The sequence below is a fragment of the Phyllobates terribilis genome, unplaced genomic scaffold, assembly GCF_046119375.1.
Source record: "Phyllobates terribilis strain yellow unplaced genomic scaffold, ASM4611937v1 Scaffold_1__5_contigs__length_1240528914, whole genome shotgun sequence".
Lineage (NCBI taxonomy): Eukaryota > Metazoa > Chordata > Amphibia > Anura > Dendrobatidae > Phyllobates > Phyllobates terribilis.
Genome location: NW_027362761.1, coordinates 426,182,646 through 426,206,029, shown reverse-complemented (window position 1 = coordinate 426,206,029; position 23,384 = coordinate 426,182,646). Strand labels below are relative to the sequence as shown.

The 23,384-nt window shown below is 43.0% G+C and overlaps 1 protein-coding gene across 2 annotated transcripts in view; it reads right to left on the bottom strand.

The window, feature by feature from the left end:
- Positions 1–23,384, bottom strand: part of TMEM232 (transmembrane protein 232) — a 499,207-nt gene that overhangs the window by 239,252 nt on the left and 236,571 nt on the right. For both annotated transcript variants that reach the window (XM_073677464.1, XM_073677474.1), the window contains exon 12: positions 6,094–6,338. In XM_073677464.1, coding sequence (XP_073533565.1) covers positions 6,094–6,338 — 245 coding nt within the window. The remainder of the gene's footprint in view (positions 1–6,093; positions 6,339–23,384) is intronic.

The window sequence follows — 23,384 nt, the reverse complement described above, 5'->3', positions numbered from 1 at the left end:
AGGCCTCGCTACTCTTCACCGCTCTTACGGCGTCGGAATGCCTTAGTCTCACTAACTGAGCTCGCTGAGTCTGTACTGACCTGACAACCTCTCTGGCTGCAGCAGACTGACTCTAGACTGTGGCTCCAGGCTTCAGACTTCAGACTAGACTGCACTGCCTAGCTCCACCTTCCCCTTTTATATCCCTATCCGGGCTCCCTCTGCTGGTCTGAGGTGGAAGGTGGAGGTGTGTGAATGTTACGAGGGCCTCTTGTGGAGGAATCTGTCCATGCACCCCTCTGGGATCTGTGGCACCAATGCGCAGCAGGGCGCCACATTGACCCCTCTAATTGCTGGATGCTTCTGAAGTAAACCCCTTCCTGTCTCCTGTGATTGTGTTAACTCTTCTAGTTGCTGAATGCTTTTGAAGCAATAGCACTACTTCTGCTTGTCACACTATTTTGGTGGTACATATAACTTTTTGACTGCTGTTTAGTATCTTCGCTGTAAACCTTTTTCAATATTTACCACTACAAATATCATTAAATAAATAGTGTAGTGGAGCCTTACATTTCACTCTAAGGCTAAGTTCACACAAGCGTATAAAAAAATCTTGAATGAAACTCAGGCACGGATGATTTTTCTCTCATTAGTCTTCGTTATGTAGTCTGTGTGCAATCAATTTTTATACAGCATCAGTTATTAAAAATTTACAAGACTAAATACAGTTTCCTAAACACAGATGTGAATTAAGTAAAAAAGGAATAAAAAACATATTCTACCAATCTAATCTTTGCCGGACAGCTCAGAAAGTAATGTATACTTTTTTTGTTCTACAATAGAAAGTTTCTCTTTTGCCAAGTAGACCCCTATCACATAATATAAAGAGGCTATCAACTTCAAGGCGCAATGATATTTAAAATGGTCTAAATAATTCATGATTGGAAAATGAACTTTCATTTTACTTTCTCTAATGAAGTGTAGAAAGTGAAAGATGAATGTAATAAAAAGGGAATGAGATACCCTTTGTACACTGGCTGCAATATATTATTTGTAGAGATTGTAATTACTTAAATGCTAATTTATGTCTAAATAGCCATTTATTTAATTTTTTAAAAATGTCTAGAAACATTTAGTTTATAATTTTTTAGACTTTTGTTAAAAAAAGTTAAAATCCTCCACGTAATATATAAACTTTAAAAGAAACTGGCAGCAGGTTTTACTGTCACAAACCAAACACATCTTTGTCAGGTCACTATAATCCAGAATCCTTTATTTCTGTGTAATCCATCTTTACGTTTTTAAAGTAATCCTCTATTCAACTTTTCATGCCAATGAGCTGCAAGTTCAGGGGGCTTGGTTGTATACTTACAGCTCTCCATCCTGTTTCCAAATTTCTCTGCCTGCTTCCATCATTGGTTCTATGAGCGTCGTCACTCCCCATGCGGGATGTATTCTCAGAGGGAGCGGCGCATGAACAGATTCATAGCATGCCCCACTTCTGGAGGGGAAAAAGGTCTATCAGGTAAGAGTGACCAGTCAATCAGGGAGAAAAAGATGGCAGAGTGTGGGGAGAATTGAAAAGGGGAAAGAGAGTTGTAGGTGCAGGGCCAAGCCCCCTGCACTTATGGCTCATTAGCATAAAAATTGACTAGTGGATTACTTTGTAAAGCTAAGAAGGTATGGATTTAATCTGGATTACAGCAATTTAACATAGATGTGTTTGGTTTGTGGTACAAAACCTGCTGACAGGTTCCCTTTAAAGAGGTTCAGAGTTTCATATACTAGACTAAATGGTCATTTCAAAGTTCGCAGTAAATGATGTCCTGCAATGCTGAGGTTCATCATGTAAACTTGACATTTATTCCAAGGTTGATATCACCAATTTGATACATCAAGATTGCCGATTTTCGTAGAAAGCAGACACAGAAGGAAAAAAAAATAGTGTGCTAAAGACACGTAGCAGCAAGTGTTGTAATACTACGTCTAAAACCTACAATTGCAGCCAAAATTATTCCACCCCCATTGCAAACAAGGTTTATTAGAAAAATGTATAAACTTTCTGCTGTCTGCAATAACGAACAATTTAAATAGCTCAACACAATATAATAAGTGGTTTCTTAAATGCAACACAAAATGCAACTTTTAATGCTTTGCCAACCTGGCAATTTATTGATCTTGCGCTTTCCTTTTTTCTTCCCCCTCTTCCAAGAGCCATAATCTTTTATTTTTATTTTTCCATTGACATAGCTGTATGAGGGTTGTTTTTAGTAGGACAATTTGTAGTTTATCCTTTCATCAAAGACAGGGACCCGACATATGACATAATAGTACGGCATATCTTGTGAAGGGGTTAACACAGCAGTCTCAGAATTATTCAACCCCTTCATAACAAGCATCTCTAATACTTACAAACAACAAGAAAAAAGGTAATTATAGATCCCCTCCTGAGAGTATATTCCTACCTACATCGATATAGAGAGAGTACAACTGATCAAAATAGTAAAAAAAAATGTCAAAGTTTATTGAATATATACAATATAAATAGCTAAAATTAATAGTTTCATACAAGACAGAAAGAGTAATAGATGGATTTCCACAAAGTCATAAAACATGGCACAGACTCAATAGAGAAGCAAACTTGCTCAATGCCCTTAAAATATACATAGTCTCCCAGCATTGGTAATTACCATCAGATCACATAAACCTATAAATATGACATTAAACCAACCTATCCATAAGAGACAATAAGAAATAAATATGCAATAATATATTAAAGTCTCACATATTAGTGCAATGACTAATGCATGGAAAAAACTACGATAGGGAGTTCAGTATAATATATAAATTACAGTCACAGAGTGGTTGTGCATGGTACTAATAAGGAATTGCAAATCCAAATTAAAGCCACCTAGGATCAAATACTAGTGCTTATAATTACCTTTAGCCATAGTAGTAGACAATATTGGGAAGTGGAACACCTCGATGCGCGTTTCACCGCCACCTGCAGTTTAGTCAGGAGGTCTTATATGAAACTATTAGTTTTTTAGCTAGTCAATTTGCATTGTATATATTCAATAAACTTTGACATCTCTAATATTTAGTTGAGCTCCTTTGGCTGTTATGAACTGCTGTAAATGTGATGCATAGCCAAACAGTTCCTGGCAGTGTTCAGGAAGAATCTTAGCCCACTCCTCATGGACAATGGCCACCAGGTCACTACTATTCTTTGATTTGCGTGCTACAACTAACTTCTTCAAATCCCACCAAAGATTATCTATAGGGCTCATCAACTGTGATGGCCACTTAAGAATCTCCAGGACTTCTTCTGAAACCAAGCTTTGGAGGACTTTGGATCATTGAAAACACCACAGTGCAAACTGAAACCTCAGTGCCTTCTTCCGCCAAATCCTGATACAGGTCATTTGCAATCAGTCAAGGGTTTTTGACCACCAGCCTCAACAGAAATCTGTTGGCAGCTGGTGACAGTTTCCCCTTTCTGCCATGTCCAGGCAGTATAGCCAGTGTGTCATTAATTTTTAACTTACAAACCCTGCTGTCAACTGTATCTCTAGGAACATTCAATGCCTTTGTGGTTTTTTTTGGATCATTTTCCTTGTTAGTAGAAGTCAATGATCTCTTCTCTTAGCTTTTCGGACATGACAGCTTAAGAATATTAGTAAGCGATTTCCAATGAAGAAAGAATAATACAGTCAACCACAACCACTAACTGACAGAGTGTGAAAGTGTATGCTAGACTCAATAGCAAGTCTTCAGTCTCAGAGAAGTGCACTTCTACTTTTTCACTTTAGTAATTACAGTGGTTTCATAACCTGGAATCCCAGAGATGAAGACTTCTGGCATATCACAATTAAATGATCTTTATGATGTGTAACGCACGTTCAGAAAACTATTGACATGAATTATGAGATGCTGAATGCTGATACTGTACATGTTAGTGACAGCCGCATTACTTCACTATAACAGTGTCAGCATAAAGTTTGGTTATTAATTGGATACTTTCACTGTTATACATGCTCCCTATGCCTGCCTGCTGTCTTTTATGTACCAGCGGTATTACTCTTCACTACTGGCCATTGTCCTGTACAGCAAGAAAATTACAGTCATATTTCTACAGATTGACGCAGCAACATATTTATATACGACTCAAGAGAAGATGTTCTAAAGGGACTGTTTACTTATCTGTAACACCAAATGCATTGACAGTGCTAGATGTCAGGTATAATTGAGAACCTGTTCTGTTTAGGGGACATTACACCCAGCCAATAATATGATCTCTACATTGATATACTCCATTACAGAGGCCAGGTGCACTTGAGCATAAGCATCAAAGTATTTAACATAATTGTGGATGCAGATACAGTTGAATACTATGGTAGAGAGCCAACAGCACCCTCCTTGGCCAATCAACCTGTGCATCTGAGGCTACAGGTAGCAGCATGATGAAGTCACTAGTTAGTACTTGCTGTGCGGAGACTCGGACCACATGATGTACAGAATGGAGCAGCGCATTGGGGGAATGTGGCTGGGTGAGTAGATGTTTTTTATAATTACTTTGCTAGCCAGTTGTTCTGGAATCTGTGGGAGCCTCATAACATGTACATAGCGCTATGGAGCCATCATAATCTGTATAGGAGATATATGTGTCCATCATACAATATATAGGGAAGCTGTGGGGCTATTGTACTGTATTAAGGGGGACTATGGGGCCATCATACTACATTATTGCGACTCTCGGGTCATCATACTGTATAAAGAGGGAATGTGAGGCAAACATACTGATATAGGGGGATTGTTGGGCCATCAGACTGTCTGTGGGGGACAGTGGAAGCCATCACATTGGTGAGAGGGGGGCAAGTAGGAATCATAGTTTATGGTTGGTGACTGGTGACATCATACTGTGGGAGGGCCCGCTATGGGAACATCATACTGTGTGGGGATACTGTAAAGATATCATACTGTTCTGGGACTTCATATTTTACTGGGGTCAATAGAGATCATTATACTGTGCTTGTGAGTGGTACTGTGAGAGCAAATTACTGTGAGGGTGTCATTTTCTATATGAGAGGCATCATACCCTATAAGGACCATGATAGGGGTAGGTTAATGGGTGAAAAAACTACGTGGCTTTAGTAGGTGCACAATTACTGTATACATACTGCAATACATGTCCTTCTCTCTGTCTATAAAACTTGGAAGGTATGTCCTTCTGAGACTGCACATATGTACCATGACCCTTGCTACTTTGCAAAACAGTGTTTTTTTTAGAGTGATGTTTAGGGTCCAAACTAGGACTTATCTATGGGGTCCCATAATTTTCTGTACACCCTTAGCTTGTCCAATGTTAAGTTCTTTTAATTCTTTTAAGTGGGACATTCTGCTGTGACAAGTTATCAAGATGATGTGTCTAGTCGGAGTGGTTCTCCATTACCTTTGTTTCATCCTTGCAGGACCCCAAATGGAAAAATGTATATAGTTTTACATTACCACCTGGGCCTGCTCCTTATGTAAAATGGATGGGCTCTATATTTTTACATGTGGTCCATGGAGCTCACCCCAGCACCTTCTGTAAAACTTTGATAACTTCAGGGATATAGAAAGGAGCAATTATTGAGAGCTATTGGAAATTGATGCAAGCTTTTCTGTTCTCTCTTCAACCAGATGTCCCCCTCTACCTCACAAACCTGCAGGTAATACAGAGTGAAAACCAGAATAAAACCTTAAAAGAGTGTTGTAAGCCTACAGATAACATTTTTTTAAGTAAAAGGCTTGTATTATAAACATATGAACACACATAAGTACTGAATAACTTGATAGTACTGTGCATCCTTCCATTTCTTGAATGTAGATATACAGTAAATCTGAAAACAGTAAACAGTATTTTGTTTGAAGCTCATTAGTGTAAAATGCATGCCTACTGTATAAGAAACATTTACTGTACTGTGAGAAGGCATATCGTGAGTCAAGGACTTACACGCGTAATGAGAACACCACTGTTCTATTATAGGAAACATATTTAAGGACCCATTTATCCCATTTACACATATTGTACTAAAGTATTTTCCAAAGAAAAAAATGAAATGAATGCTGTACCTTAAAGAGAGCCGTGATGTTTTCTTCTTCACGCTGTGTTCTCTTGTATCAGGAACTTTTCTAGGCACCTGTCTCTGAAAGGGTTTTCTTGGTGTAGGGATGTAGGGGACCGCAGGTGGTACGAACTGCTGGGAAAGTGCACTTGCAAATCTGTATCCCACATGCTGAAAAATGGCCAGGCTCTCAGGGGCTGCAGTCTTAGCATTTGTACTAATAAAGGGGTTCGTTGGACCATTCACTTCCGCCTTTTGAAAAGAGAAAATCAAGAAAAACATAAAAAGCAGCCTTAGCCATTTATAGTATGTGTGTATATACAGTACAGACCAAAAGTTTGGACACACTTTCTCATTTAAAGATTTTTCTGTATTTTCATAACTATGAAAACTGTACATTCACACTGAAGGCATCAAAACTATGAATTAACACATGCGGAATTATATACTTAACAAAAAAGTGTGAAACAACTGAAAATATGTCTTATATTCTAGGTTCTTCAAAGTAGCCACCTTTTGCTTTGATGACTGCTTTGCACACTCTTGGCATTCTCTTGATGAGCTTCAAGAGGTAGTCACCGGAAATGGTTTTCACTTCACAGGTGTGCCCTGTCAGGTTTAATAAGTGGGATTTCTTGCCTTATAAATGGGGTTGGGACCATCAGTTGGATTGTGCAGAAGTCAGGTGGATACACAGCTGATAGTCCTACTGAATAGACTGTTAGAATTTGTATTATGGCAAGAAAAAAGCAGCTAAGTAAAGAAAAACGAGTGGCCATCATTACTTTAAGAAATGAAGGTCAGTCAGTCCGAAAAATTGGGAAAACTTTGAAAGTGTCCCCAAGTGCAGTTGCAAAAACCATCAAGCGCTACAAAGAAACTGGCTCACATGAGGACCGCCCCAGGAAAGGAAGACCAAGAGTCACCTCTGCTTCTGAGGATAAGTTTATCCGAGTCACCAGCCTCTGAAATCGCAGGTTAACAGCAGCTCAGATTAGAGACCAGGTCAATGCCACACAGAGTTCTAGAAGTAGACACATCTCTTCAACAACTGTTAAGAGGAGACTTTGTGCAGCTGGCCTTCATGGTAAAATAGCTTCTAGGAAAGCACTGCTAAGGACAGGCAACAAGCAGAAGAGAATTGTTTGGGCTGAAGAACACAAGGAATGGACATTAGACCAGTGGAAATCTGTGCTTTGGTCTGATGAGTCCAAATTTGAGATCTTTGGTTCCAACCACCGTGTCTTTGTGCGACGCAGAAAAGGTGAACGGATGGACTCTACATGCCTGGTTCCCACCGTGAAGCATGGAGGAGGAGGTATGATGGTGTGGGGGTGCTTTGCTGGTTACACTGTTGGGGATTTATTCAAAATTGAAGGCATACTGAACCAGCATGGCTACCACAGCATCTTACAGCTAGTGATGTGTCGTTCGCGAACGATCCGAGACAAAGAGTCGGCTCTTTGATGTGAACGACGGGAGCCGGCTCAACACTGGGAGCTGAGCAACAGAGCCAGATTTTTTTTTCCCTGCTTTAATTGCTTTTCAGCTTAGCTTCTTCCAGCCTGACTGTGGACTGGGAGGAGTCGAGGAGGAGACTCAGAGCCGTGTTTACAAGCACATAATGCTTTGTGACTGGGCTCCTCCCACATGAGCACAATTGAACATATCTATTTATTGTGATTGGCTGCTTAGTGCAGTGACTGCACACATGATCGCAGATCCTAATGGCTTGGCTATAAACAGGAGGGTGAGTCCCTGAGCTGTTCATTCACATTCACGTCACAGTTTATTTCAGCAGTCAGGAGATTAGATAGTGGTGGGTGATGGTGTTGGCAGCTGCAGTATATGAGGCTCAGGCAGAGTCACTGCAGTGAGGTGAGGCAGATCTTGGGTAAATAAAAGGAGGAGGATTTCTACCTGTCATTGTTTTCTGTAGTTACTGTTGCTTTACAGTGGGAATGTAATAATAGAAATCTGAGGCCAGATACAGGTATATGTAAAATAACCGTATAATAAGTCAGCAGCACTGAGTGAAACACAATGGCCTCTACCTGCCATGGCCAACCTTTTAACCCCTTAAGTATGCAATCATGCAATGCTATTTTTTTGTTATCTCTGCTCTTTCATTTTTCCCTCTCCTTCTTCAAAGCTGTAACTTTGGCCTTGCCAATGGGAAAATAAAAAATGTTGTGTGGGCTTGTGGGGTTTTTATATTTTTATTGGGGTGAAAAACATATTTAAGTTGCAATTTTCCAAAACATCTGGCACTGATATATATATATATATATATATATATATATATATATATATATACAGTACAGACCAAAAGTTTGGACACACCTTCTCATTTAAAGATTTTTCTGTATTTTCATGACTATGAAAATTGTACATTCACGCTGAAGGCATCAAAACTATGAATTAACACATGTGGAACTATATACTTAACAAAAAAGTGTGAAACGACTGAAAATATGTCTTATATTCTAGGTTCTTCAAAGTAGCCTCCTTTTGCTTGGATGATTGCTTTGCACACTCTTGGCATTCTCTTGATGAGCTTCAAGAGGTAGTCACCGGAAATGGTCTTCCAACAATCTTGAAGGAGTTCCCAGAGATGCTTAGCACTTGTTGGCCCTTTTGCCTTCACTCTGCGGTCCAGCTCACCCCAAACCATCTCGATTGGGTTCAGGTCTGGTGACTGTGGAGGCCAGGTCATCTGGCATAGCACCCCATCACTCTCCTTCTTATTCAAATAGCCATTACACAGCCTGGAGGTGTGTTTGGAGTCATTGTCCTGTTGAAAAATAAATGATGGTCCAACTAAATGCAAACCGGATGGAATAGCATGCCGCTGCAAGATGCTGTGGTAGCCATGCTGGTTCAGTATGCCTTCAATTTTGAATAAATCCCCAACAGTGTCACCAGCAAAGCACCCCCACACCATCACACCTCCTCCTCCATGCTTCACGGTGGGAACCAGGCAAGTAGAGTCCATCCGTTCCCCTTTTCATGGTCGCACAAAGACACGGTGGTTGGAACCAAAGATCTCAAATTTGGACTCCTCAGACCAAAGCACAGATTTCCACTGGTCTAATGTCCATTCCTTTTGTTCTTTAGCCCAAACAAGTCTCTTCTGCTTGTTGCCTGTCCTTTGCAGTGGTTTCCTAGCAGCTATTTTACCATGAAGGCCTGCTGCACAAAGTGTCCTCTTAACAGTTGTTGTAGAGATGTGTCTGCTGCTAGAACTCTGTGTGGCATTGACCTGGTCTCTAATCTGAGCTGCTGTTAACCTGCAATTTCTGAGGCTGGTGACTCGGATAAACTTATCCTCAGAAGCAGAGGTGACTCTTGGTCTTCCTTTCCTGGGGCGGTTCTCATGTGAGCCAGTTTCTTTGTAGCGCTTGATGGCTTTTGCAACTGCACTTGGGGACACTTTCAAAGTTTTTCCAATTTTTTGCACTGACTGACCTTCATTTCTTAAAGTAATGATGGCCACTCGTTTTTCTTTACTTAGAATTTGTATTATGGCAAGAAAAAAGCAACTAACAGTCTATTCCGTAGGACTATCAGCTGTGTATCCACCAACTTCTGCACAACACAACTGATGGCCCCAACCCCATTTATAAGGTATTTATAAGGTAAGAAATCCCACTTATTAAACCTGACAGGGCACACCTGTGAAGTGAAAACCATTTCTGGTGACTACCTCTTGAAGCTCATCAAGAGAATGCCAAGAGTGTGCAAAGCAGTCATCAAAGCAAAAGGTGGCTACTTTGAAGAACCTAGAATATAAGACATATTTTCAGTTGTTTCACACTTTTTTGTTAAGTATATAATTCCACATGTGTTAATTCATAGTTTTGATGCCTTCAGTGTGAATGTACAATTTTCATAGTCATGAAAATACAGAAAAATCTTTAAATGAGAAGGTGTGTCCAAACTTTTGGTCTGTACTGTATATATTTATAGATAGATAGAGAGTGAGAGTGTGAGGGACAGAGAGAGTAAAGGAGTTACTTAGAATTGGTATTAGCAATCAATATATGAATGGGAATGTATTATTAATAAGAGCAAGCTATTCTCTATACGACACATACAGTATGTATCCACAGGTACATTTTCAAGTTGAATAGGCAAAATGAAAAGTTTTCGTTTTCAACTCTGAACAACGAATGCATAGGAAGATTCTATAGTCATTTACTAATAAAGCCTGCATATCACAGTCATATGTCTCTGTGATGGGATGTCATTACTGTAGTAGAAATTAGAGATTGAAGAGGCACTGAGCAGTGGCAAAACGTTGGAGACCGTTGTAGAGATGATCAAATCTTTTGAAATTCTAATTCTCAGGCTTTGCTGATTTTTGAAAAAAAAACAATGAAAATTCCAACTTCTGGTAAGATGATAAAATTTCCAAATTTATTCAAACATTAAAAATATTACAAAATAATGAGCGGGGAACAGGCAAACAAACACATGGTGATGCATTTCTAACTCCCTGGCATGTTGGCCGAAGAATGCTGGTTTGCGTTTGAAACGCGTCCCCATGTTTTTCCCTGTTCTCGTTCATTATTTTTTTAAAAAATGTAATGTTTGAATAAATTTGTAAATTTTATCTTCTTACTAGAAGCTGGAATCTCTGTTTTTTTCATGATTTTCACACTTGTCAGACCGTTGTTCCCTGCACACTGGACTCTATGATACGGTGAGCTGGTTTTCCTTCCTATTTTTTCAGATTTTTCCCAAAAAATTGATTTGCAATGAATACATTTTCAGCGAATCTCACTACTTCAATGCCTCTAGTTGGCCTGAAAGTAGATGTATAATGTGAAAGTTAAAAAAATGCTCTTATTAAGGTGCCATGCTATTATTGCGGTATATCACAGACCAATTAATTCACAGTTACACTGACTCTGCAGGTTCAGCACCTCTCACTTGAATCTTCAGATTATTATTCACAGACTGACTACCACAATGTGTTTCAGCACCAGTGCACTAGTACAACACAATCCAATATAGACCTTTTTCTTTTCCTATGTGGAATGAGTTGTTTGCTCTGACCTCCTTTGATTTGGCTGTAAAAGCATAAAATGGTCGAATTGGCCAGCACTCATTTTTTATACTGGCTGCAATAGCCTCCCTGATTGGCTGATAGACCATATGATGTGATAGCTACAAGGCATTATGGGGGATGCCTGTTCGGCTGTGCCAGACGTCATTAGCCATCTCTGTGATTCTTCAGCAGTGTTAGAAATGGCACCCGGCATTTATTTTAATCCTCACAAACTGAAACACAAACTGACTGAATTCTCGAGGGCCTGTGAATGGGGAAATTTGACTCCAAGTCAATTCTCTGCGGATCGACCTGCCCATCTCTTGTTTTTTTAAATCAAGCTGATCATTTTGTTAAAAACATTTATTTTGCCAAGACAACCCATTTAATAAAAGTAAACAATGTTAGCGTTAATTAACAAACCTTTTAAATAAATACAAAATCTTGTGACCGTCATGAATGCTCTCCAGGTGTTAGCAGATTCCCTAATGCCTGATTCAAACAGTACTTAGTGCTGGACCATCAGTGAAGGCCACTGGACATAATTTTGGTGGGTATCATTTTCTCAGTAAAGAGGAGTCATTCAGACATTAGTGATTTTTTTCATATGCAAAAAAAGGATCAATTTTCCCTGTTTTGGGTCAGATTTTCATCAGTGTTTGGTCAGTGTGTCAGGTCTTTCCATCAGTGTTCCTCAAGCATCTCCTGCCACACAAACATGAAAAGAGGATGTCAGGTCTTTCCATCAGTGTTCCTCAAGCATCTCCTGCCACACAAACATGAAAAGAGGACAGCATTTAGATGCAACTAGGATGACATTCGAGTGCTCTCCAATTTTTTCAAGGACCCATAGACTTATATTAACAAGTTTGAGCTAAGAAAAAAGGACACGTGAACAGCCCCATAGACAAAAATGGGTTCATGTTCTATCTGTGAAAAATATGAATAAAACACATACGTGACACATGGATGTCAACATGAGGACTTATATGCAGTCATGGCATCTGTTTACCAATATCTTCAGACTGGTATATTGTATTTTAAAGGGAAGGAGCCACAATATCTTATTTTGTATTAATAGTTATTGATTATAACATCAATTATTTTTAATACAAAATTAAATGTACAACTTTAATATTTTTTTATTTATTAATTTTTACTTTAGCCACTGGGGGCTGCCATTTTCATTTGGGGGGTTTCTGAGCAACACTTGTGTGTGACCTAGTTTTACACTAGGTTTTCATGGCAAATTTCAGCAGCTGCTCTCCTAGTGTTTAAAAGTGGAAACACCAAACCTTTTTAAATTATTTTTCATATTTTACTTCATTAAAAAAATGGTAATTTTTTAAAAAAAGTTAAACATTAATACTTTACATTTTTTCAATTGTTGACTTTTTTTATGGTACCTTCCCTTTAACATAATTTGCTTACCAAATGGTAAGGGAAGCAGGAAGTGTCCGCCAGGCACCCCTCCACCTAAGACATATGCCAGAATTTATGTTGGCAGAAGTGCAACATGTAGGTATAGGTTCACACTGTGGGCACCTAATAGACAAAAGATAAAAACAAAATAAGCAAATACTCTGCAGTAAGTAAATAAATAAGGAGTAGTAGTAAATCACTTAGGTACTTAGTTGACACTGTTTTCATCAAAAGAAAGTGTAAGAGCCATCCCATAGCGACAGGTTGTACTCAATCGGGATGTTCCTATCTCTAATATTAAACCTCACCATGAGTTAGCAGACCTCAATGTAGATGGGGACAGAGCAGGACCCGGACCTAACTGTTCAGACACCTGGACATGAAAAGTTATATAGACCAGATGCCCAGCCCAAAAACTGGAGGGAGGAAGCAATGCCCCTGTTTATACAAAATACAAGGTCCTGCTCTGTCTTCATCTATATTGACACATTGTGAGGTTTAATATTAGAGATTAGATCATCACGATTGGGTTCACCTTGTCACGGTGGGATGGTTTTTACGCTTTTTTTAATCAAAAGAGTGTCAACTAAGTACCCTGTGTTATTTACATGTACTATTACTATTTATTTACTTACTGCAGGGTATATGCTCATTGTTTTTTTATCTTAGGTTTTACCCTTGTACCTAGGGCCTATGGCAAAAAACATGAACAGCCACTTTTACCAATGTGAGACATTTAGATCACAAGAGCAGACTGTCAGTCATTACATGTCTCACACTGGTAACACCTCTTTCATTTAAAATAAGCTCTGGAGGCAGATTCTCAGGAAGATCTATGTCTGGTCCATAGATCTTAACAGCTCATTTACATATTAATAAAAATGTGAATTACTCTAGAATAAGACATCGGATCACAGATATCAAGGTATCATTAAATGTATCTTCCTGTGACCTACATATCCATGTAGACAGATTAGGAGGGTGGATCCTACAGACAGATGCCCTTTAAGTCTTGATGTATTGAGTAACTGAGCAATTAAAGAAAACCTGATAGGCCCCCCAGTCCCCCCAAACCACCAGCATTTGTATCTTCCTGTATAAATTCTTTGCCTATCGGCGTTTAATTATGTTTGATACATAAACAGATCTTTAAAAAAAATATTTCTAAAGTCTGTTAATCATATGCAAATTTATATTTTGACTACTTGATGGGGCATTTGTTTCCTCAGACTAGTCATCCCACTCAGCATTTTATCACACTCCTGTGGGGTACTAAGATGATTTGCAAGAGCCGGCATCATCGCCAGCTTTCTGCAAAATTTGCAAGAAGAAAGTCGTGCACATGTGCAAGTTTTCCATAGAACTGGCGCTGACGCCGGCTCCTGGAAACCATGTTATCGTGCCCACAGGGGTGTGATAAAATCCTGAGTGGGACAACTACTCTGGGGAAACAAAAGTCCCATCGACTAGTCAAAAAATGTATTTGAATATTATAAGTGGACTTTAGAAATACTTTTGCTAAAGATCTGTTTATGTGTCAAACATAATAAAGGGACTTTTAGGCAGGGAATTTACACAGGAAAATACAAATGCTGGTGGTTTGAGGGGCATGGCGGACCAGTCAGGTTTCCCTTTAAGGAAATTGGAGGTTCCTGATCAATTCACTCTTTATCCTTTCAGATATTCTGACCCTGCTTGTACTGTAGAAAATAATTTATTATAAGTTTGTATGGACACACACAGCAGTATTATTTCTCTTTCTATTTCTTGCACTAATTCCAGTTTTATCACTTAGCCCAACACCTTTCATCCTTAAAATGACTGATGGACGAGCTATAATTGGAAAATTACTTTTTTATTGTAAGGCTATGTGCCCACGATGCAGAAATGAAGCAGAAAATTTCTGCAGCATTTCTGCATCTCCCTGGCAGAAAAAACGCATGCAGATTGTGCATGCGTTTTTCCTGCAGAATACATGCGGATTCACATGCGTATCCACATGCGTTAACGCATGTGTTTCCGCATGCGGACTGACAAGCACTTTCCAGGCGATAGCATCACTTGGAAAGTGCTTGACAACTAGGTCACACTATATAAATCCATGCAAACGGCATGGATTTATACAGTGTGACCGTAAAAACAAAAAAAATAAAGCTATACTCACCCCCGATGCCGCCGCGTGTGCTGCAGCGCTCGTCCTGGCTTCTTCCGGGTTGCCGGCACATCGCGAGACAGTCTGCGGTCGTCATCTCAGGTCATGGAAGGACCGCGACGTCATTTCAGGTCATGGAAGGAGAAGCGCTGCCGGCAAGCAGAGAGAAGCCGCCGGACAGGTGAATATAACTTTATTTTTTATTTTATTCTTTTTTCACAGGTACAATGGTACCCAGGTCTGGATGAGAGTCTCCTCTCCTCCAGAACTAGGTACCATCCGCACATAGAGACGCATAAAATCCGCTTGTACAAATGTACAGACACGGATATTATGCGTCTCAATGCAAGTCAATGGCGGCGCTTCCGCAAAATTAATGAACATGCTGGGAATTTATTTGCGCTGCAGAAACGCTGCGGAAAAATCCGCAGCATGTGCATTGTCATTGCGGAATGCCATTGGGGACCATGGGGTGTGGATTACCATGCGTTTTTGAAGCGTTTCCGCTGCGGAAATTCCGCAGCATAAACGCATGAAAAATGCATCGTGTGCACGCAGCCTTAGGCTATATTCATACACACAATTTTTGCAGCGTTGCAATAAAAGCGTTTTTTGCAGCATTTTTGGTAAAAAAGGTAATTTTATTAATCATGTACAATAGACAAATCACATATGTAATATGTAGTGATGAGCTAGCATGCTCGCTACTGCTCGGTACTCGCCCAAGCATCTCACTGCTCGACATGCTCGGCGCTCGCCGAGTATTTCCGGGGTTGGTCGGCAGGAGCTCGGGTCCCCTACCTGTATGTTTGGCGCTCTTTAGAGAGCCAATGAACCTGCAGGGATTGTCGGCCACACACTGTAATGCCACAGTCATGTTGGTTGTGATTGGCTGGCCGCACAGCCTCATCAGGTCTATATCAGACCTGGAACCGCCATGCTCGTCAAAGTCTACTCCAGAATCAGGCAGCTGCTGCTGAGCTAGGGAAAGATTTTCTTGTTTCTTAGTTAGTGTAGGTATACCACCATATATTATACACATATCCATTTCAACTAACAGTCCTTCTGAGGACTAATCCAGCTGCATAGATGTCAGTGCTAGGCAGGCAGGCAGTGTATGTGGCAGACTGCAGTGCATATAGCAAGACGGTCCATTCCAGTTCTGTCTGCTGCTGGTGCTTTTACAGATATTGCTAGAAATAGCCCCAGGTATCAGGGGTCAGGAATATTTTTTTTTGGATCTTAATCCTGATTATTAGTTTAAAGAGCAATCCAGAGAATACCATTTTTCTGCTCCATTTGCGTGTTGGCACTGCAGAATACAGCCAGATCCTTTCCATATTACAGCGCTAAAAATCCATCTCTTTAAAACTGTGGTTTGTCCATCACACGGATCACATATAAGTGTACTCAAAATTCTGCCATTTCTGGCCTCCATTAAAATTTTGTTTCAGTGTGTCAGTGAAGTTATTGACACCAGTTTGCTGTTAAAAATAGTTACCTACAGGCGAGCTATTTAAAACTGTGGTTTGTCCGTCACACGGATCACATATACAGTAGGGAAAAAAAGTATTTAGTCAGCCACCAATTGTGCAAGTTCTGCCACTTAAAAAGATGAGAGAGGCCAGTAATTGACATCATAGGTAGACCTCAACTATGAGAGACAAAATGAGAAAACAAATCCTGAAAACCACATTGTCTGCTTTGGAAAGAATTTTTTTTCAAATATGGTGGAAAATAAGGATTTGGTCAATTAGAAACAAGCAAGATTTCTGGCTCTTACAGACCAGTAACTTCTTCTTTAAGAGGCTCCTCTGTCCTCCACTCATTTCCTGTAGTACTGGCACCTGATTGAACTTATGATCAGTATAAAAGACACCTGTCCGCAACCTCAAACAGTCACACTCCAAACTCCGCTATGGTGAAGACCAAAGAGCTGTCAAAGGACACCAGAAACAAAATTGTAGCCCTGCACCAGGTTGGGAAGACTGAATCTGCAATAGGCAAGCAGCTTGGTGTGAAAAAATCAACTGTGGGAGCAATAATTAGAAAATGGAAGACATACAAGACCACTGATAATCTCCCTCGATCTGGGGCTCCACACAAGATCTCACCTCGTGGGGTCAAAATGATCTCAAGAACGGTGAGCAAAAACCCCAGAACCACATGGGGGGACCTAGTGAATGACCTGAAGAGATCTGGGATCAACATTACACAGGCTAAAATCAGTAACACACTATGCCGCCAGGGACTCAGATCCTGCAGTGCCAGACGTTGCCCCTTTGCTTAAGCAATTACATGTCCGGGCCCGACTGAAGTTTGCTAGAGAGCATTTGGATGATCCAGAAGAGTATTGGGAGAATGTTATATGGTCAGATGAAACCAAAGTAGAAATGTTCGTGTTTGTAGGAGAAAGAATGCTGAGTTGCATCCAAAGAACACCATACCTACTGTGAAGCATGAGGGTGGCAACATCATACTTTGGGGCTGTTTCTCTGTCAAGGGGCCAGGACGACTACTCCGTGTACATGAAAGAATGAATGGGACCATGTATAGTGAGATTTTGAGTGCAAACCCCCTTCCATCAGCAAGGGCATTGAAGATGAAACTTGGCTGGGTCTTTCAGCATGACAATGATCCCAAGCACACCACACGGGCAACAAAAGAGTGGCTTCGTAAGAAGCATTTCAAGGTCCTGGAGTGGCCTAGCCAGTCTCCATATCGAAACCCTATAGAAAATCTTTGGAGGGAGTTGAAAGTCCGTGCTGTCCAGCGACAGCCCCAAAACATCACTGCTCAAGAGGAGATCTGCATGGAGGAATGGGCCAACATACCAGCAACAGTGTGTGCCAACCTTGTGAAGACTTACAGAAAAAGTTTGACCTCTGTCATTGCCAACAAAGGATATATAATAAAGTATTGAGATGAACTTTTGTAATTGACCAAATACTTAATTTCCACCAAAATTTGAACAAAAATTTCTTTCCAAATCAGACAATGTGTTTTTCAGGATTTGTTTTCTCATTTTGTCTCTCATAGTTGAGGTCTACCTATGATGTCAATTACAGGCCTCTATCATCTTTTTAAGTGGCAGAACTTGCACAATTGGTGGCTGACTAAATACTTTTTTCCCCCACTGTAAGTGCACTGAAAATTCTGCCATTTTTGGCCTCCATTGAAATTTTGTTGCAGTGTGTTAGCGAAGTTATTGACACCAGTTCGCTGTTAAAAAATACCTAACTACAGGCCAGCTATTTAAAACCGTGGTTTGTCCTTCACACGGATCACATATAAATGACTGAAAATTATGCCATTTCTGGCCTCCATTGAAATTTTGTTGCAGTGTGTCAGTGAAGTTATTGACACGAGGTCGCTGTTAAAAATAGTTACCTACAGGCCAGCTATTTAAAACTGTGGTTTTCCGTCACACGCATCACATATCACTGCGGTTCAAATTCCAGCCATTTGTACTGAACATGGAAAATATTGTTCTCCATTTAAAATGGGCATGGCACATGGCAAGGGATGGGGAAGTGGACGTGATGGTGATGATGGTGCATGCAGAGGACGAGGCCGTGGGCTAGCTGAAATCGTGCCACAACAAACACCCACATCTTCTCGCTTGACCTTCCTGCCTCAATTAATAGGGGACCATAGAACACGACTACAGAACACAGAGCAATGTGAAAAGGTTATTGGTTGGATAGCAGATAATGCTTCCAGTCACCTAGCCACCACCACCACCCTGTCTTCCACATGGTCAAGTCTCAGTAGCCGTGAGTCTGGACCGCATATTCCTCACCCTGATCCTCCTTCCTCCCACCATGCCGAGTGCCCAGAGACAAGTGATCCTACACTTGGACACTCCGAAGAGCTGTTCACGTTTCCATTTATAGATTCGGGCCTCTCGCATGGTCTACTTGAAGCGGAGCAAGGGGAGATCGCATGTAGCGATGCCCAAATATTTGAGCAGCCACGGTCACACGAAGGCGATGGTGGGAAAGTGTCACAAGAGGTGGACGATGATGAAACACAATTGCCAGAAAGTCAGGAGGACCAGGGTGCAGAAGTGGAAGACGAGGTGGTGGATGAAACAGTAACTGACTCAACCTAGCAGGAGGACATACAGAGCGAGGACAACAGTACACAGAGGGAGGGAGGCGTAACACCACAACAGGCAGGAAGAAGCAGTGTGGTAGCCGCAGACAGAAGGCGGGCAACCGTTCCCCGTAACATCAACCCGACGGAAGTTGCCAGTACAACTGTTAGGTCTTCCCGAGTCTGGTTGTTTTTTAAAGACTCTGCCGATAACCCCAAAAAAAGACATTTGCACCACCTGCCAGGCCAGCATCAGCAGGGGTAGCAAAACTAGCAGCCTGATCAACACCAGCATGATCAGGCATATGGCAGCAAAGCACCCAACTAAGTGGGCCGAATCCCGGGGTCCAGGAACAAGTGTCCGCGGGTGACACCACTGCTCCTTTCACTGTTGTGCGTGCAAACCAATCCTCTGTCCATGTCACATGCGAAGATGCCTCCAGCCGTGCACCTGTCGTTGCACACTCTCACCCAGCACCATCATCAAGCACGTTCACGTCCTTGTCCCAGTGCAGCGTTCAGTTGTCCCAACCCCAGTCCTTGGAACGCAAGCGCAAATACGCAGCCAACGCCCCACACAGGCCGCACAACTAAATTCACACATTTTGCGACTGCTTGCGCTAGAAATGTTGCCATTTAGGCACGTAAAGACGGAAGCTTTCCGCAACCTAATGGCGGCGACCGTCCCTGGGTACTCGGTCCCCAGCCGCCACTATTTCTCCCGGTGTGCCGTCCCCGCATTACACGAGCACGTGTCCTACAACATTAGCCGTGCCTTCAACAACGCAGTTACTGGGAAAGTCCACCTAACCATGGACACGTGGACAAGTGCTTGTGGGCAGGGACAGTACATCTCTCTGACGGCACACTGGGTTAACATAGTGGAAGCCAGGACCCAGTCGGACCTTGGGACGGAACACGTCCTTCTGACGCTGAAGATTGCGGGCCCTGGGTCAATCAGGGTTGCCCCCACATTCTACAGCTCCTGCACCTCCTCCTCCTCTTCAGCATCCATCTCCGAAATAACCACATCAGTCACAAGCTGGAAGCACTGCAGCACTGCCTCGGCCAAGAGGCAACAGGCTGTGCTGAAGCTAATATGTGTTACGCACACGCCTGGACTGATGGGCGCGAGCGTGGTTAGTGATCCCACTGGACCATGAACCTAGGAGTGCCTAGAGGGGCGTGACTAAGTATCAACCCGGTCCGACCAAGGTCGCACGGCGGCTCAGTCGACTCTGTGAACCAGGGAGGAACCGAGCAGAGGGACCAGGTGCTACTCCAGGTCAGACCCCGGTCACAGCTGTTGACCCACACCGCACCGAGGAATGCAGGAACGAGCAGGCACAGCTGGTATGCCGACAGGCGGGTACTGGCAGGCACGGCTGGAATGCAGACAGGCGGGTACAGGCAAGCACGGCTGGTATGCAGACAGGCGGGTAGTGGCAGGCAAGGCTGGTATGCAGACTGGCAGATACTGGCAGGTAGGAACGCAGGTTGGATAGGAACCAGGGATACAGGAACAGAGCCGCGGGTGTGGTGGACTAGCACAGCAGAGCAAAACGAAACCGCAGGTGCAGTGGACAAGCAGAGCAGAGCAAAACCGCTGGTACGGTGGACAAGCAGAGCAGAGCGAAACCGCAGGTGCGGTGGATAAGCAGAGCAGAGCGAAACCGCAGGTGCGATGGACAAGCAGAGCGAAACCGCAGGTGCAGTGGGCAAGCAGAGCAGAGCGAAACCGCAGGTGCGGTGGGCAAGCAGAGCAGAACAGAGCAGACAGGAAAGGGCTCTGTTCACATGGAACAGACTGGAAAACACAGGACGATAGTTAGAACACAGGAGGTAGATACGGACGCAGGGAAACGGGACAAGCAGAAGCAGATACACACAAGGTACTTACAATGAAGTAGCGAGTGGACACAAAACTCACAAACAGAAGTACAGAGACAACGAGTTGGAGTTAGGTGCAGGTTCAGACACTGCAGGAAAAGGGCAGGTACGGACATAGAGACAAACAGGTAACGGGCTAGGACACAGTTCAGATAGGAACTGAACAAGATACAGGAACGAGCCTGGGAACTCAGCCCCCAGGGTGGCGGAAACAGACTAGAAGTCACAGATAAAGATAACGGGCCTGGGTATACAGCCCCCAGGGTGGCGGAACAGACTAGATACAGGACAGGACCTGGCAACTCAGTAGCACAGAACACACTGAAAGAAAGTGTTGCTCAGGCACCTCCTACTGGGTGGAGGGGGTTTAAGTATCCAGTGACTCACAACAATATGCTGGGTACGCATTAGGAATGCGCACACAGAAACTATAAGAATCAGGCAGTAACCGCGCCGCCGCCCTAAGCAATCAGACAAGAGACATGCACACAGCAGGTACTGGAGCAAAGTGTGCAGTCTGGACTGATAGGTAAGATGGCAGTCTTGCATGGTGGGAGGTGGTAAGAAATGCCAGCACGCCGCCAGGGATGTTACAATATGCTTAGGTGATAAACCACACAACGCTGAAGAGTTATGGATAGCTCTGAAAGAGCAGGCAGATCTGTGGCTCACACCGCTGAACCTACAGCCAGGCATGGTTGTGTGTAACAATGGCTGGAACCTGGTGGCGGCTTTGAGTCGAGGCGAGCTCACACACGTACCATGCCTGGTCCATGTGCTTAACCTCGTGGTTCAGCGGTTTCTCAAAACCTACCTGGAGCTGCCGGATCTGCATGTCAAAGTACGCCGCCTGTGTACCCATTTTAGAGAGGCAGCTACAGGTTCCGCCGCCCTTGCCATGTTTCAGCAGCGTTTGCAGCTTCCGGCTCACCGACTGATGTCCCCACGCATTGGAACTCCACACTGCAGATGTTGGGAAGGATTTGTGAGCAGAAGAGAGCAGTTGCTGACTATCAGAATCAACAAGGCGGTCGATATTCAGTTCAGACTCCACACATAAGACCTCAGGAGTGGACATGGATGTCAAACATATGTACCATCCTCCAAAACTTTGACGACTCCACCAAGATGGTGAGCGGCGATGATGCCATGATTACCATCACCATCCCGCTTCTCTGTCTTCTGAAACGCTCTCTGCTCACAATCAGAGAGGATGCATTGCAGGCGGAGCATGATGAGATGGAGCAAGGAACCATACAGGGTGATTATACACAGTCCAGCCTTATCTCATCCCAACGTGTATTGGGTGACAATGAGAAAGAGGAGGAGGAGCTAGTTTTATGCGCTATAGACGGTACTACCTGCACAATTGTCATACCGTCTGTTCAGCGTGGATGGCCTGAAGACAGAGAGGAGGAGGAGGAGAGCATGGTCAGTCATCCTCTTGGTGAGGACACGGATGTCCTGTTTGTTAGCAGTCTGGCATGCATGGCTGAGTTTATGTTATGCTGCCTTTAACCGTGACCCTCACGTTCTCCAAATTTTGGGTGACAGTCATTACTGGTTGGTGACACGTCTAGACCCACGCTACAAGGAGAACTTTCTATCTCTTATTCCTGAGGCGGACAGGTCTACTAAAATGGGGCAGTACTTGAAGGTCCTTGTTGCAGAATTATTAAAAAAAATTCCCATCTGAAAATGCTGGCGACAGAGGTCAGAGTTCGATGGACAACTAAGGAGTACAGGCGAGAGAGACACAACTCCAATCCAGCAGAGGCAGGGGAACACTGTCAAAGTTCTGGGACAGTTTTCTCAGACCCTCCCATCTTACAGGCCCTGAGGCACGGGGTACTCTCACAAGGAGTGCAAAGTTTGGGAAGATGCTGAGGGAGTACCTTGCCGGCCGTACCAACGTCCTCCGTGATTCCTCTGTGCCTTATAATAATTGGGTATCCAAGCTGGACACATGGCATGAACTGTCTCTCAACGCCTTGGAGGTCCTGGCCTGCCCTGTCGCTAGTGTTTTGTCTGAGCGGGTTTTTAGTACCGCTGGTGAAATTATAACTGATAAGTGCATCTACCTGTCAACTGAAAATGCTGACATGCTGTTTCTTATAAAAATGAACAAGGGCTGGATTGGGCCAGACTTCTCAAGACCACCGAATGATAGCAGCGTAACATAAACTCAAATCCAGTGTCTTTTTTGGGAGGTCTATTCCCATGCACCTCTTCACACCTACACATGGGTATATGTGGAACCCCAGGGGTCTGGTTTCCACAGTAACAGCAATGTTATGTCTGAGAGCAGGTGGGAGGTCTCTTGGTCAGGGATCCTATGCATGCCACACCTCCTGCCCAGTCCTGGGAGGGGAAGAACTTCCCCTATATAAACCTAGGGCTGAGGCAGGGTTAGTGAGTAGAGAAGAAGTAGAGAAGAGAAGCAGATATAGGAAAAGAACATCGGGAGCTCTGTGGGAGCAGTGCTATAAGGAGTCAGGGGCTGGCAGCTGCAGAGCTCGCCCTGACTGAGAAGCTATCACCGGACCCGGAGTCCGAGGCTGTGAGGACTAATCTTTACCCAGCAGCAGAAACCGCCCGGCAGGGGATTTCAGGTCCTCTGGCGAAGAAACCCGAAGGCACGGTCACACGCGTGGGACCAGCACCGCCGTCGTGGAGCGGAAGC